Source organism: Toxorhynchites rutilus, chromosome 3 (assembly GCF_029784135.1).
Source record: "Toxorhynchites rutilus septentrionalis strain SRP chromosome 3, ASM2978413v1, whole genome shotgun sequence".
NCBI lineage: Eukaryota > Metazoa > Arthropoda > Insecta > Diptera > Culicidae > Toxorhynchites > Toxorhynchites rutilus.
The window spans coordinates 207,865,261-207,881,128 of NC_073746.1; the positions used below are offsets into that span (position 1 = coordinate 207,865,261).

General features: G+C 38.6%; 1 protein-coding gene and 1 pseudogene across 2 annotated transcripts in view; both read right to left on the reverse strand.

Moving 5' to 3' along the window:
* The window catches only part of LOC129780401 (cilia- and flagella-associated protein 298), a 66,153-nt gene that overhangs the window by 45,984 nt on the left and 4,301 nt on the right, over nt 1-15,868 (reverse strand). The window contains exon 4 of one of the 2 annotated variants that reach the window (XM_055788654.1): nt 4,265-4,374. The exons of the other annotated variant lie outside the window; for it this stretch is intronic. Within the exon in view, the coding sequence (XP_055644629.1) occupies nt 4,372-4,374 (3 nt within the window). The 3' untranslated portion in view covers nt 4,265-4,371. Of the gene's footprint in view, nt 1-4,264; nt 4,375-15,868 lie in introns of those variants that run through there. 2 annotated transcript variants of the gene reach the window in all.
* LOC129780712 (U4 spliceosomal RNA) lies at nt 3,418-3,500 on the reverse strand (annotated as a pseudogene).

The following is a 15,868-nucleotide window of genomic DNA, read 5'->3' on the forward strand; positions in this document are numbered from 1 at the left end:
AATCACGGCGATTGGAGAAAGTTGAAAAACTCCTGAGTCGGTTGAAGCATCCTCATTGTATTGATTCTGTAATCTCTGATGGAAATTTTTTTAATCAGAATCAAAAGGTGAATCGAAAGAATAACAGCTTCATATCGTCATGTCAACGAAGTTTCCTACCCATGATTCTAGGCATAATCTCGGTGAGGCGAAAAGGCGAGGGAATGTAATGCCCCCGTATTTCTTCGATCAAGGACTAAAAGTAACAGCCGATGTATTCTGTGTTCTACTGGATGTTGTTGTCCCGTGAATGAAGCAGGTTGCCGCTGGCCGTAATTTCATCTTCCAACAAGACGTAGTACCTGCTCATAATGCCAAGAAAACACGAAAATGGCTAGCTGAAAATGATCCGGAGTTTTGGGAGAAGGAGATTCGGCCCCCTAGTATTCTCGATATAAATCCTTTGGATTATTTTGTGTGTGTATCGTCGAGCGGAATATCAATAGAACGCTTCACACCACACTAAGGTCGCTCAAAACTTAGATCATGATATCTATGAATCGAAATATGGTAAAACGTACATGCGGCAGTTTCCGGAAGCGTCTACACCCAAAATTGATGTTTAGCTCATGTTTTGTCATCCCGATTTATAACATTAAATGAGCGTAAAAATAACAGAAAATGTCTTGACTCTCAAATATTGGTAAGCATTTCTATAATATATATGGTACGGTAATATAAGATTAATACGAGCGGGCGAAACAAGAGACACGTTTTAAATAAGCACGCAATACTTTGCCACATATGTACACGGCCCAGACCGAAATGGATATAGATCTCCTGTATGCTGGAAAGTGTTTTCTAAGAGTAAAATTATAAAACACGTTCCAACTTCAATTTGTAATGAGATGTAATATTATCACACTTCTGCGTGACAGCATCATTAGCTATGTAGATAGCGTGGTCGTGTAAAACAGTCTTGCACTCTAGCCGGAACCTTGGTCTTGGTTGGATCCTCGTTGACGTCGTTTGGACTTTTTTTGGGTGCAAAAGAAAAAAGAAAGAGATATCTACAAACATTTTAAAGCGTTGGGCAACAGATGACATTATTTGCTCATTTGACGCTACAAGACATGAAAATACATGGTTTCTGCCGAAAATGAAATGCTTTCTAGCAACGTTAGTTTGGGTGTATCAACAGTCATCGAGAAGGGAGGCGATTTTTTGAACGAGATAATTCACAATTCCCATATTTTACGAAAGAAAATATTACATATTACAGAATATATTTATCGCATATAGTACTAACTGGCGTTAATTTGCTAATTCATGTCGTTTACTGCAAAAACTCGTCACGCACCCTGTAGATCGACATCTAAAGTAGTTGATCGAAGCAAAGGTCTGTACCTCTGAGACACCGGGTCACATAATATCGTATGAGTCTTCTCCTTCTATTCTATATGTAAGAAACCATATACTTCATCTTGATCCTTCACCTCTTGCAGAAAGACAGTTCTTTGCTAATGTATTCTTGACCAGCGTTACCAACCTTCTAAAATTATTTGGGATTTTTCAGACTTTTACAAATTATCCAGTCATCCAGAGTATTCTTTGTCTATTCCAGACTTTTTTATAATTCGTCCAGATTTCTCCTGATTTATAGCTATAACATTAGGTTGGGGTAAAAGTTATCCATTATTTTTTTGATAGCTAGCCTTAGTGATAAATATCTCGCGTAATATCGATCATACAATTTCAAGTTAAAGCTCGTTGTAAAGTTGACATTCCACGCTAAAAAAAATTTCTTGCTGTTTTTTGTTTGTTCTATTCAGTTGTGAGTTGAAGAGTGTTAACAATGGAGGTCAACAAAGAGAAAATTTGGTGCATTTTACATTTTTTTCTTTTATGAATGGTGTTTATGGTGCCGATACTGCAACGATAAAATACATGCAACTTAATTTATGTTTCATTTTTTTTCACTTTTGTTTAATTCAAAAAAAAATTATTAATTTTTTTTAATTCTTATTTCAGTGCAATACACTAAATTAGATTCTCTACTGTCAATAAATGAATTGTTAGAAGATAGCGATTGGTCAGAAACGTTCAGATTTGGCAAACAGAATAGGTGTTGTGTTCCATCAGGACAACGCAAGGCACACAATTCCGAGAGCTTGATTGGGTTGTTTTAATGCATCCACCATATAGTCCGGACCTGGCACCAAGCGATTATCACATTTTTCTCATATTGCAAAATTTCCAGAGAGACAAGAAAATGGGATCAAAAGACGATTGTAAAAGTCTATTGCTAGAGTTTTTCGTCAATATGGGCCAAGACCACTTTGATAAAGACATTATGAAGCTACTTTTAGAATAGCCACAAATTTTACAACAAAACGCATATTTGACCCAAATTGGACAATCCGAAGCATATTAAAAATAGTTTTGAATTTCACCCAAAAATAATGGATTACTTTTTCCCCAAACCTAATATAACATTAACTCTTCTGACCACCTTCAACTTTCGTGAAGGTTAATGAAATTTTAGCCATTACCCAACGACATCTCAGATGGAACTAAATAGATGTGTCATGACATTTATGGCAACCTAAGCTGTAGTTCCCTGCGAAGCAACAAATTTTCTAGGAGCTCTGAAAATAAAGCCTCTGAAGTCCTTTCATCTTTGTGCGAATAGATGGCTTTTATTAGAAGCGGTTGCTTAGAGAGTCCTTAGTAGTGCTGATGCTCTACGAATCTCTTTTAGTTTCGTGATAAATGTAGATGGTGCAGACTAGTACAAATTCTGTCATGTATCCTCAAACTAATAAATAATACGAACAAGCACTTGCCAGGTAAGTCTCCGTGGCTCCAATCGTATCCTGCATTTCACGACGTTTTTATCGCTTCCAGATGTTTTGAATTATAGTGTTGTATGTATGATAGATATACCAGTTTATACTTATCAGTATCAGTATAAAACCGTTCCATATGTATCATATATGTCAAATAAAATTAAAAAGAATCGCAATTCAAAAACCAAAAAACATAAAAAAGTGACAAAATATTCAGACAAATCCAGACTTCACTTAAAAACACTTGGCAACCCTGTTATCGACCTTTCTGTGTGGCCCCTAAAATCGAGAAATCACCCAACACCAGGTTTTAAGACATGATTTCATTTTGAAGTCATTTGACTTACTGTGAAGACATTCGATTTTGTGAAGACATTTTGGAGACATTATGAAATATGTGAATACATTTCAGTATTATAGCGCATGTGAATTTTTTAGAGATATTATTTCCATAATTTTCTAACTAATGGCCGAAAATATCGTCAAAAGATACTTCTTTTTGGGCTTCTGTCTCAGTGTCATTAGCTCGCTTTTTCATCAGTGTCACTTGTTTACTTTTGTTCTTAGTAGTCAACGGAGACTTTTGTTTCGGTTTTTTTTTTAATTTTCAACTAGCAATAATCACACCTCGGATAAACCTCATTGGTTAAGATATCGCCACTACGCAAAGCTAGTCTCGGGGTCATTCACTCGCTTTTTCAAATTTTTCCAAGAAAAAATCCACAATTAGATAAAATGAACTCAACAACAATCGGAATCGGAATATACTCTTTGTTATCATTTATTGAAATAAACTTCAAGACCCCAAGGTAAGTTTAATGAAATGCGCTTTATAACAATGCCAATTAGAATAAACATTGAATAGGCTATCAAACATTGCTTAAAAGTAATTTATGAATTTTAGTTTTCTTCGATATGATTGTGAATAAATTTGTAGACATTTTTTCGTACTATGTGAAGACATTTGAGGGGCTTAGAATGAAAGGGGTGTAAGTGATTTGATCGATTTCTCTACCTCGACTCTCTCGTTTGGTCATAGCTTAGCTGCAAATACATTCCCAGCTGTATTTGACAATGTGGAAGATAGGTCAGAATCTCACCTATCAGATTCTATACCAAACTTAAATTGGAACGTTTTGGCAATTGAGTTATTAACTAAAGAATAAGTTGATGAAGAGTTGAATAAATCGATCAAGTCACTTACACCCCTTGCATTCTAAGCCCCTCATTTGAAAAAATCACCTGGCATCCTTGCCCAACACGAACAGTGATATTCAAAGGCTGTCACCGTTTGATGCTGTGTAAACGAGAAATCTATACTGATAATAGTAATGCACTTAGTATATGCATAGAAGGTGGCCTACTCCAGTGAAGCATTCGATGAATTCACATAAGACATTTCAATGACTTCTGACAGGAGGCGATCTGGCGCAGTGGTAACATCCATCCCTCTCACGCAGAGATCACGAGTTCAATTCTCACTCCCGACATTCTTCCAAAAATTGGAAGTAAAAGTGACGAACCAGCCGGAATGTGTTGAAAGTCACTAATCATAGAGAGAAAAAAAAATTACTTCTGACAGCAAACTACTGTACCGATCGACATGAAAATTGGTATGTAGGGGTTTTTAAGAGCGGGGAAGGTTTTCATGATAGTTTGAGACTCCTCCCCGCTCTCTAAGGGGTGGTTGCCATACAAATGAAACACAAATTTCTGCATTACCCGATAATTATTCAAGCAAATGCAACCGAATTATGCATTTAAAGGTTTTAGGGTGAAATAAATGAATCTATGGTGGTTAGACACTCAACCCCCCTCTCTAAGGGGGTGCTGCCATACAAATGAAACACAAATTTCTACATTACTCGATAATTAATCAAGCAAATGCAACCGAATTAGGCATCTAAAGGGTTTAGGGTGCAATAAATGTTTCTATGGTGGTTAGACACTCCACCCTCCTCTCTAAGGAGGGCTGCCATTCAAATGAAACACAAATTTCTGCATAACTCGAGAACTAATCAAGCAAACGAAACCAAATTTGGCATGTGGGGGTTTTAGGATGCAATAAATATTTCTATGGTAGTTCGACACTCCTCCCCCTCTCTTAGGGCGGGCTGTCATTCAAATGGAAAACAAATTTCTGCATAACTCGAAAACTAATCTGCAAATGGAGCCAAATGTGGCATGTGAAGATTTCAGGGACACGAAATGTTTCTATGGTGAATAGACACTCTCTAAGGAGCGAAGAGGGGAGGGTCTGTCTTTATTCTATCATATTTTCTGTATCAAACATTTATTCCATGTAACGGAGAAACATGTTATTTGAAAGTGGTTAAAAAATCTTGAACGAGAATTGTATCTGAAAATAATCTGATATTATAATGATGAGTTTTGGTAGAAGTACTAGGATTTTTTTTAGTAAAAGGTAAATTTAACGGGGTCGATTAGAAGATCAATCAACGAACAGTTCTGCGATTGGGCTCATGAACTTGTGCTTAGTAAGAAAACGTGAACGTTTGAAGGTATTGATAAATAAGTTTAAAATAAATACGTGTGGGTGATAAGAATACCGATATAGTGGTTCTCACATTTTAGCGAAAAGTGGTAATTTTATTCTTCATCACAAAATATTAGACCCGTATTTTCAAGCCCATTTCTGTTTTAGGGTGGTTCGAAAAATCAACTTTTCCACTTTTATTTCCAAAAATGTCTTTTTTCAAAAATTCATAACGTTTTAACCCTTTCCCGTACAACATCGAGTCTCACTCGTGTTGTACTTGCATAACATAGGGCGCTAGAACGCTCAGCAGAGTAGTGAAATCACTTGATGTGTAACGTATTAAATAATACAGGAAGGGGTTAACTGCTACACCGATTTAGATGATCGATATAGCCGATACAAGCCAATTGCTCCCTTGCCACTCCAGAATACATTCAAGGCGTGTTATCCGGCATAGAAATCTCAACTATGTACTGCTAATAAAAATGACGCGAGTAATGAGGCAGTTTTCGTTTAAAAAATATTTAAAAAAATGAAGTTTGTTTCGTAATTATTAATTGTATTTGTTTTTTTTATTGTTTACTCGGGTTAAGATAGAGGGTGCTGTATTTGTTTATATTTTTTTCGGGAAAGCTGATATTTTTTGAATAATGCATCCTAAAGGCAGTGAGGCGTTTTCTTTCGTTTTTGAGTTGTGATTTTTTTAAATTAACTGATGATCCAAAATTGACCTACTTTGCATATTGACCTTGAAATATAATAACACAAAATAGAAAAGAAAACACCTTTCTGATTCCTGGATATGTTATGTAAAAAAAACCTTAGCTTTCAAGAAAAAATATTTTAAAAAAATATAGCACCCTGTATCTTTAATCGAGTACACTATAAAAAAAAAAAAAAAAAAAAAATACAGTACACTATAAAAAAAACAGATACAATTAATAATTAATATAACAAAATTCATTCTTTGGCACGTTTAATATTTCTTTAAATAAAACTATCTCATAGGCTTGCAATTGATATGTTGATCATCTGAATCGGTCCAGTAGTTCAAAAGTTATGAATTTATGAAAGAAGTCATTTTTTTAAAAAAGTGGAAATTGATTTTTAGGACCACCCTAAAATGAGAATGGGCACCCTAATAAAAAAATAAAAAAATACGAGTCTAATATTTTCCAAGGAAAAAAAAGACGGGTGGGTAATGTCGGGGACATAACCGGAGTGACGTAGGACTATACAAAGGGGACAGCTTTTGCTAAATATATTTTTTAAATATATTGTTTTATTTTCTTCTCCTACGTGAATACCCACCTATCTACCTGCAAAATGGATTAGTTTACTGTTTACTCTTTATGAACATGTTGGGGTTTCTGAAAAGAACCATTTGTGTTGTGTTTTTGCTTTTTTTTTACAAACTTTCTCAATTTTTTCTCACTATCTCATAGTTGATTCTTGATTTTTTTCTGAAGGCTTTGTACTTATTAAATGTTCAACGCCGGACATCTTTTGGCGTATGCACATATCGTACAATCAAAATGATGGCTGTGATAGGGAATGCATAGGTGGTCATCAGCTCATTCACTATCATATATTTCACTATTGAGCACATTACCGTACCTTAAACTGTGGTTTCGGAGACGAATGAATTGTAAGATTTGTATCTCCGCAAACAAAGTAAATAGAAATGAAAAAGAACTGAGGTTTTGGAGACGCACACTACGATCTGTCGAGAATTAAACGAGCTATACGCGTTCTGAAAAACCAACAGTAAATTAACACAGGATTAAAGTCCTTTAAAATAAGAACAGAGCAGCAGGAAATACATAGCTCATCATGTTGCTCCTTAGTTATGTTTCTATACAATGCAGATGTAACGTCAGTCAATTTTCAGCAGTTCTTGCTACCGAGAAAATTCGTTAATGCCATCCTACATACAATGTGTTGTAATTTGAAGCCACTTTTAATTCGGTTTGTGAAAACTAAATGATCAATTTAAAAGACCCCAAACCAATAAATTCAAGAACAAGCATAAACAAAATAAATCAGTTTATATTATATGTCATATTATGTCACTTTAGAATGCATTGGTATCGTGAAAAACTTTTAATAACTCTTCTTTGAAAGGTTTAATGGCCCTGAAAAGCGCCGTGTTTTACGGTGGCTGGTTTTGCCACCAAAACAGTCTGTATAAACAAACTTATTCCTTCTTCTACCTGCTGCCGTTTTGCGATTGCGTTTGCCACTCGCTGAAACTAGTTGTTGCCATCGAACCGAATGTGCTCTGTTCTGTAGGCGGGTTTTCTTATTGTCGTGAGCAGCTTTGCAAGCCAACTCGAACACTCCGGCGGCCGAAATTCTATAACCGCTATTAGGTATACTGGTGCTCCGGCACCAATCCGTTGATGCGATGTGATGTGAATCGATGCCATACAACCACACTGATTTACGGTTTGAAAGAGAATGAGATATTTCTCAGCGGATTCGCGCATTTTGTACTTCAGGGGTACACGGTCACAGGATAGAGACAAATCGGCAGACTCAGCCAAAGGGGCGAGTCCAACGAGACGAACGAAAGAGCGTTAAAAGGCAGCGATGGCAGAAAAATATATTCATTACGATTTGTTCGTTCGTTAGATTCACATGCAGGCTAAAAAGGGTCCTTTTCAGGATCACAAAATTATCTTCAATCTAAAGAGTTTATTGTTTTGTTATCACTCGATATCCCCATCTTGTTCGGCTAAACCTTTCTGTTTAGCGATTGCGTTTGCCACTCGCCACAGCTTTCACAGTTGGAAAATTTCTTCCCATCCAGCTTTGTGACATGTTGTACAGTAAATTACATTCAATGCGACATGCCGAAGCGCCACTCAGTGTCGATTTTAACCTGTAATTGAACATTTGCGATGACAGTGGTATAGTGTCGACTTTCAATGTGGGGTCATAATTTGGATCTCTATGTTTACAAAAATGTCCAACTAAATAAGTTGCATTACATGTCCGTCCAATTAGCTAAATTTCGAACTAATTGTAAATTACTGTTCTTTCAATCTGGAAACAATTTAAGAATTGGTGAAAATTGAATAATCAGGAAAGTCCCCAACTATCAATAAGCTCAGAACAACTGCCAAATTCACATACTCATCAGATCTGTTTTTCAATAAGCTCAGAACAACTGCCAAATTCACATACTCATCAGATCTTGGCAAACAAATTATGAAAAAATCAATGTGTTTTATTATTATTTTGGATATTATTTTAGAAAGCATTGAACTGTATTTCCTAAACTCTTTTTTGGAAGGTTTAATGGCCCTGAAAAGCGCCTTGTTTTATGGAATGGTTCCAATTTAGAAAACTTAGTACTCGTGGTTTTGAAAAAAACCATTTCGAACGCCCTTGATGCCGCTTTGTTCTGGATTTGCCACCAAAGTAGTTTGTAGAAAGAACAAACTTTTTTCTTCTGCTACCTGGTGCCGTTTTGCGATTGCGTTTGCCACTCGCCACTCGCTGCAACTGTCTGTTGTTGTCTTGATGTCCACCGAACCGAATGTGTTCTGTTCCGAATGCGGGTTTTCTTATCGTCGCGATCAGCTTTGCCAGCTAACTCGATCACTTCGGCGGCCGAAACTATATAACGCCGGCTAGGTGGACTGGTGCACTGGTACTAACGCGCTCGGCCTAGCTACCCTTGCGGGGAACTCCAGATCAACACGGTTCGAGCGGGATTTTGCCTTTATTTTCACTTTTCCTCCTTTGCCATATCCAACCATGGCTGCTTGTGTTGGTTTGTTGATGTGATGTGATGCGAAACGATGTGGTGTACGGTTTGAATGAGAATGATCGTTACGGCAGCGGAGCGGGGATTTTTAAGCTGACTGGCTGGCTCGAGAATTACGCATGTGTGAGACAGCGACCAATGTTTCGTTAATTTTTTTTCTGTTTTCCTTTCCAATCGTGCTTCATTCTATTTCGCTGCTGCTCTGGTTGCCCGTTTCGGTCGGTACGATTTGAGGAGCACAAAATGGACCAATCAAAAATGGGCACATAGTGCATTTGGACAATGCTTGATATTTCACAATTATTCAATTATTTATCTCAAGAAAAATGAAATGTTACTCGTTATGATAGACGCGTAGATATATTTCCTATCAATTGATGCAAAAACCTTTGCGATCTATTGAGAAATGCTCGAGTTATAAGCGTTCCAAATCTTGCATTTTTTCCTACTTGTTCAGTGCCTAGATTTCCATTTCACCCCCTATACCTTCCGGTTAGACGTAGTCCTACGTCAAAAATACCACTTTTCATGGAAATCCGAGAATCACTATATTGGTTTGGCATAGAATGGCTGAATATAAACTAAAAAAAGTCCCAATCACTCAAAAAGTTTCTTGTCTGGCAAGCAAACTGCAGTTGTGGCTTGAAAAACGAAACTTCTGTTACTTCTGGGAGATTGTATCATCAAGTTTGCCAGAAGGACTGCAGACGGAAGAAACTACTGTCTTTGATGAAAAAGCATGAGATTGATTGTATATTGTGGCCGGACTTAGCAGGCTGTCACTACAAATGGAAATTGACAGCCAAACAAGCGACAATAGAGCTCGTGCACAAGATAATGAACCGATCAAAAAGAAAAGTTCAAGTAATAACCATAATATCTACTAATGTATAGATGTTACATTGAACTATGCAAAATAAAAAGCATTTTAAAAACTCCAACAATATTCCCGTGTCCGGATTTTTACCTTTACCTTTAGAGGCTAGACTCTGTTTCTGTAACCTTATTGGGTGTGAATCACTGCGTCCATTATTTTAAACTTTTGTGGTATGCCCCTTTTTTACTACTCTTCAAGCTTATCTACTACTTATTGATTAACAAGTAGACTGAAAGCTGTAGCGATATAGGTGCCAATCAGGACCCATCTGCCTGATAAAATTTATAATCCTGATCGGCAACACAGACCAATTTTCCTTGGGCCCCAGAATAGCCTTTTCAAGGTGTTGAAGTCTGCGTCTTGTTAGAGCTCCGCAATTGCAGAGCAAATGTTCCGAGGTTTCGCTTTCGGCATTACAAAAGCGACAAATATCATCTTGTACTAAACCTATGTTTTGAGACGGTATTTACTCAGAGAGATTATAGTTTACCTCAGAGCTCTTCACGAAACACGAAGTGGACTCATATAGTAAGAAATAACAGAGAAACTCTATACAACAATGGATTACACATGGTTTTTACACTTATACTACATTCACCGGGTGGTTGCAGTTCTGGAAAAATGGACAAGTTTTACCATTTTTTCATGCGTTCACCTAATGAAGTGACCACTTGTGCATCGTCAATCATAGTAACCCATGATTTTTCGAACAAAATTTAACAGCGCTATCAGTTTTTTTCGTTCGAGAACTCGCGAGCTGATCGGACAAGTTTGAGAATCGATCCGATAACGGTGTTTTTTTTTCACGCAGATCTATATTGTGCTTTTTTTCATCAGTGCTTGCGAGTGAAGCGAGCTCAATTAAAAGTGGTGCACGATCGAGACGCTGAGGATCCAGTTCAGATCAACACACATTCATCACACGCTACACATCAGCGGCAAGTAGAAGTTTATTTTTCTATTGTTCCATATATCATTCCTTCAACCTCCTGTGTACGATTTACACCATTGTCCAACATTGTATTTACCAAATCGGCAAGCGTTGGCATTAGGGGTGTACATCTTTCTTACATTACCGTTGAACTTTTGTTGAAACTTTTTTTCATTTTTGAATTTTATACAATAAAAAATTGAAATAAATATAATTTATATATACCTTGAATACAAATATAATTGATTTACTCATTTATTTTTTTGTCTATTTTTTATTATTATTCTACACTGTTCACATCGAACAGGTGACTAATGAATTAGTATGGCTGAGGGTGGGGAGGATCCCCCATCCACGTCATTGAATGTTTCTGATGCTGACCCACCTCCTGAAGAGCAGTAGGATGAAGCAGACGTTGAGGAGGAAAATTCTGTGTATGAAGTAGAAAGTTCTGAAGATGAGGAAATTGATGAAAAACATGATTTTCGTCTAAAGGAATACCCGGAGGGATTCAAAGGTCCATTCATTGTATACTTTAGACGAAAATCAAAACCTCTTAATGTCATTCGCATCTCAAAAGAACTAACGCAGAAATTTTCCAAAGTTACTGAAATTACTCGGATGGGGCCAGACAAATTACGAGTTGTCGTCTCTTGCAGGACCCAAGCGAATGCAATAACGCGCTGTGATCTCTTTGCGATTGAGTATCGCGTATACGTACCCTGTTGCAACGTTGAAATAGACGGTGTAATAAACGAAAAGGGTTTGACTCGAAAAGAGATACTCGATGGTGTCGGTCGCTTCAAGAATTCCTCACTTAAAAGTGTGAAGATTCTTGAATGCGATCGACTGAAGTCTGTGTCACTTAAAAATGACAAACGAGTTCTCAATCGGACAAACTCTTTTCGAGGGACATTTGAGGGTTCCGCTCTTCCAAACTACGTTGCAATAGGTGCTCTTCGTTTACCTGTTCGGTTGTTTGTATCCCGGGTAATGAAATGCAACAAATGTATGCAACTCGGTCACACGGCCGCCTATTGTTGCAATAAACAACGTTGCGCAGATTGTGGAGAGAGTCATGATGGGACTTCTTGCGCAAAAGAGCGCAAGTGTCTTCATTGCGACGGGGCCCCCCATGATCTTTCTCAATGCCCGGTGTACATACAACAAGGGGAAAAAATCAAGCGTTCCTTAAAGGAACGTTCCAAGCGGACTTATGCAGAAATGCTTAAGAGTTCCGTTCCAACGACTCAGGACAATCCCTACTCCATTCTGCAGAACGACGAGCCTGTTGCAGACGCTCCCAATTCAGGAAGTTCCGGTACATCGCAGGGTGCCATTAGGAAAAGAAAAATTACTTCTTTTCCATCACTCCCCAGAAAGAAGACCGAAACTTCCCAAGTTGGAATGAAACCTCGTATCTAACGTGCTGAGAATAGACCGAAGCAAGTACCTCCTGGTTTAAGCGGTTCTTCTACGCACCAGGGGTCCTCAGCACTTCCCGGAGCAGAGCCCAACACGTCTGTTCCTTTTTCGCGGTCGAGGCAACAGCCACAATCTGGCTTGCTTGCGCTTTCTGACCTGGTGGACAATATTTTAAATGCTTTAAATATAAATGACCCTCTTAAAAGCATAGTATTATGTTTGCTTCCGATTGTGAGAACATTTTTGAAAGAAAAATGTGGTTTTTTAGCAGCGTTCATTTCCCTCGATGCCTGATTCAGTGCAAGAGGTCAAGGATTTGACCACTGTAATACAGTGGAATTGCAGAAGCATCATCCCTAAACTAGATAAATTTAAATTTTTAATTCATAGTTCTTTCCACGATTTCAACATTATTCGCCTCGATCGAAATGACTCGTTTGGTGGCGTACTATTGGGGATCAAAAAATGCCACTCCTTCTATAGAGTCACTCTCCCATCGATGACAGGCATTGAAGTTGTCGCTTGCCAGACACAAATCAATGGCAAAGACCTCTGCATTGCTTCGATATATATTCCTCCAAGAACTATGGTTGGCCGCCATCAGTTTTTTGATATCATCGAGGCACTGCCGGAGCCGCGGCTAATCTTAGGTGACCTCAACTCCCATGGAACAGCATGGGGTTCACTCTACGATGACAACCGTGCCACTTTGATTTATGATCTGTGTGACAACTTCAAATTGACAGTTTTGAATACTGGGGAAGCAACTAGAATAGCCAACCCTCCTGCACTGGCAAGCATGCTAGACATATCACTTTGCTCTTCTTCGTTATCCCTGGATTGCACGTGGAAGGTAATCCAAGATCCCCACGGTAGTGACCACCCGCCAATAATTTTATCGATCGCCAATGAATCAGGTTCTCGTGAGTCAGTCGATATTGCGTATGACCTCACGAAAAATATTGACTGGAGAAAATTTGCAGAAATAATATCTGAAGCACTTGTTTCAATGCATGAACTTCCTCCACTCGAAGAGTATAATTTTATATCGAGTTTGATTTACGAAAGCGCACTTCAAGCTCAAAAGAAACGTGTTCCTGCTACCACTTTACGACGTCGTCCTCCATCACTTTGGTGGGACAAGGAGTGTTCAAAGGTCTACCTTGAAAAATCATCCGCATTCAAAAAATTCCGGAAAACTGGACTAGTGGAATGGTTTCGAAAGCACCAAGCTCTAGAAGCCAAACTAAAAGGTCTGATGAAAGCAAAAAAGCGTAGATATTGGCGAAAGTTCGTCAATGGTTTGTCAAGGGAGACCGCTATGAGCACTCTTTGGAATACGGCTAGGAGAATGCGTGGCTGGAACCATACAAATGAAAGTGAGGAATACTCTGACCGTAGGATTTTCAAATTTGCAAGAAAGGTTTGTCCCGATTCCGTTCCTGCACAAAACGTCGTACGCGACATTCCGCTCCAATGCGACTATGAGAATTTTTCGATGGTGGAATTCTCAATTGCCCTCCTTTCATGTAACAATTCAGCTCCGGGGTCGGACAAGATTAAATTCAACTTGTTGAAGAATCTTCCCGACTTGGCAAAACAGCGTTTGCTGAACTTGTTCAACAATTTTCTGGAGCTGAATATTGTCCCGCATGACTGGAGACAAGTGAGAGTGATAGCCATACGGAAACCCAACAAGCCGGCTTGCGATCACAACTCGTATAGGCCGATTGCAATGTTATCCTGTATTCGTAAATTGTTAGAGAAAATGATTCTACTTCGTTTGGACAAGTGGGTTGAAGCGAACAATTTGCTGTCAAATACGCAGTTTGGCTTCCGCCGAGGTAAAGGGACAAATGATTGTCTCGCGTTGCTATCTTCTGAAATCCAAATCGCATTTGCTCGCAAAGAACAAATGGCTTCCGTTTTTCTCGATATCAAAGGGGCATTTGATTCAGTTTCCATGGAAATTCTCTCAGAGAAACTTCATAATCGTGGACTTTCACCAATTCTGAATAATTTCCTGTACAATTTACTGTCAGAAAAGCACATGTTTTTCAATAATGGCAGCTTGAAATCTTCTCGATACAGTTTTATGGGCCTACCACAAGGCTCCTGCCTAAGCCCCCTCTTGTACAGTTTTTACGTCAATGATATAGATGATTGTCTAACTAGAGACTGCACGCTGAGACAACTTGCAGACGATGGAGTTATTTCCATCACGGGTACTAATCCCGCCTTTCTGCAAAAATCCTTGCAAGATACCCTGAACAATCTGTTCACGTGGGCTCTCAAGCTGGGTATCGAATTCTCTACGGAGAAAACCGAAATGGTCGTTTTTTCTAGGAAGCACGAACCCGCCCAATTCCAGCTTCACCTATCCGGCAAAACGATCAAGCACTCGATGTTTTTCAAATACCTTGGAGTATATTTTGACTCTAAATGTATCTGGGGAATACACATTGCGTATTTGAAACAGAAATGCCAGCAAAGAATCAATTTTCTCCAAACAATAACCGGAACATGGTGGGGAGCCCATCCAGGAGACCTCATTCAGTTATACAAAACAACGATATTATCAGTGTTAGAATATGGCAGTTTTTGCTTCCGATCAGCTGCCAGGATTCATATTCTCAAGCTGGAGAGAATACAATATCGTTGCTTGCGTATAGCAATGGGGTGTTTGCATTCGACACATACGATGAGTCTCGAAGTTTTGGCAGGAGTACCCCCGCTTACTCTTCGGTTCACAGAATTATCCTACAGATTTCTCATCCGTTGCAAGATCATGAATCCATTGGTGATTGATAACTTCGAAAATCTACTCCAACTGATTCCTCAGTCAAGTTTTATGTCTTTATACCATGAGTACCTTACCCACGACGTGCACCCTTCACCAGGCATCTCCAACCAAGTTTGCTTCCCATACTTCTGCAATTCCTCTGTCAATTTTGATCTGTCCATGCGACAAAAAATCCATGGAATCCCAGATCATCTACGCTCAGATTCTATTCCGCCGATATTTTCGGCAGAATATGGGGGCATAGTTAGATCTGATAAAATGTTCTTTACTGACGGTTCATTCATAAACGGGTCCACTGGCTTTGGCATCTTCAATGAAAATTCCAGTGCCTCTTTCAAACTCAAAGATCCTTGTTCCGTGTATGTTGCTGAACTGGGTGCGATATACTACGCACTGGGGATCATTGAAACATTGCCCATCGACCACTATTTTATTTTTTCAGACAGTCTCAGCTCATTAGAGGCAATCCGCTCAATGAAGGTTGATAAACGCTCATCTTATTTCCTAACAAGAATAAGACAACTATTGAGTGTTTTGGTCGAAAAATTATTCACGATTACCTTAGCATGGGTTCCCTCTCATTGCTCGATTCCGGGGAATGAGAAAGCGGACTCGCTAGCTAAGGTGGGCGCTTTAGAAGGCACTCTTTTTGAAAGGCAAATTGCTTATAATGAATTTTTCCACATTCCTCGTCAGTATACGCTCGTAAGTTGGCAGCGCATGTGGAGT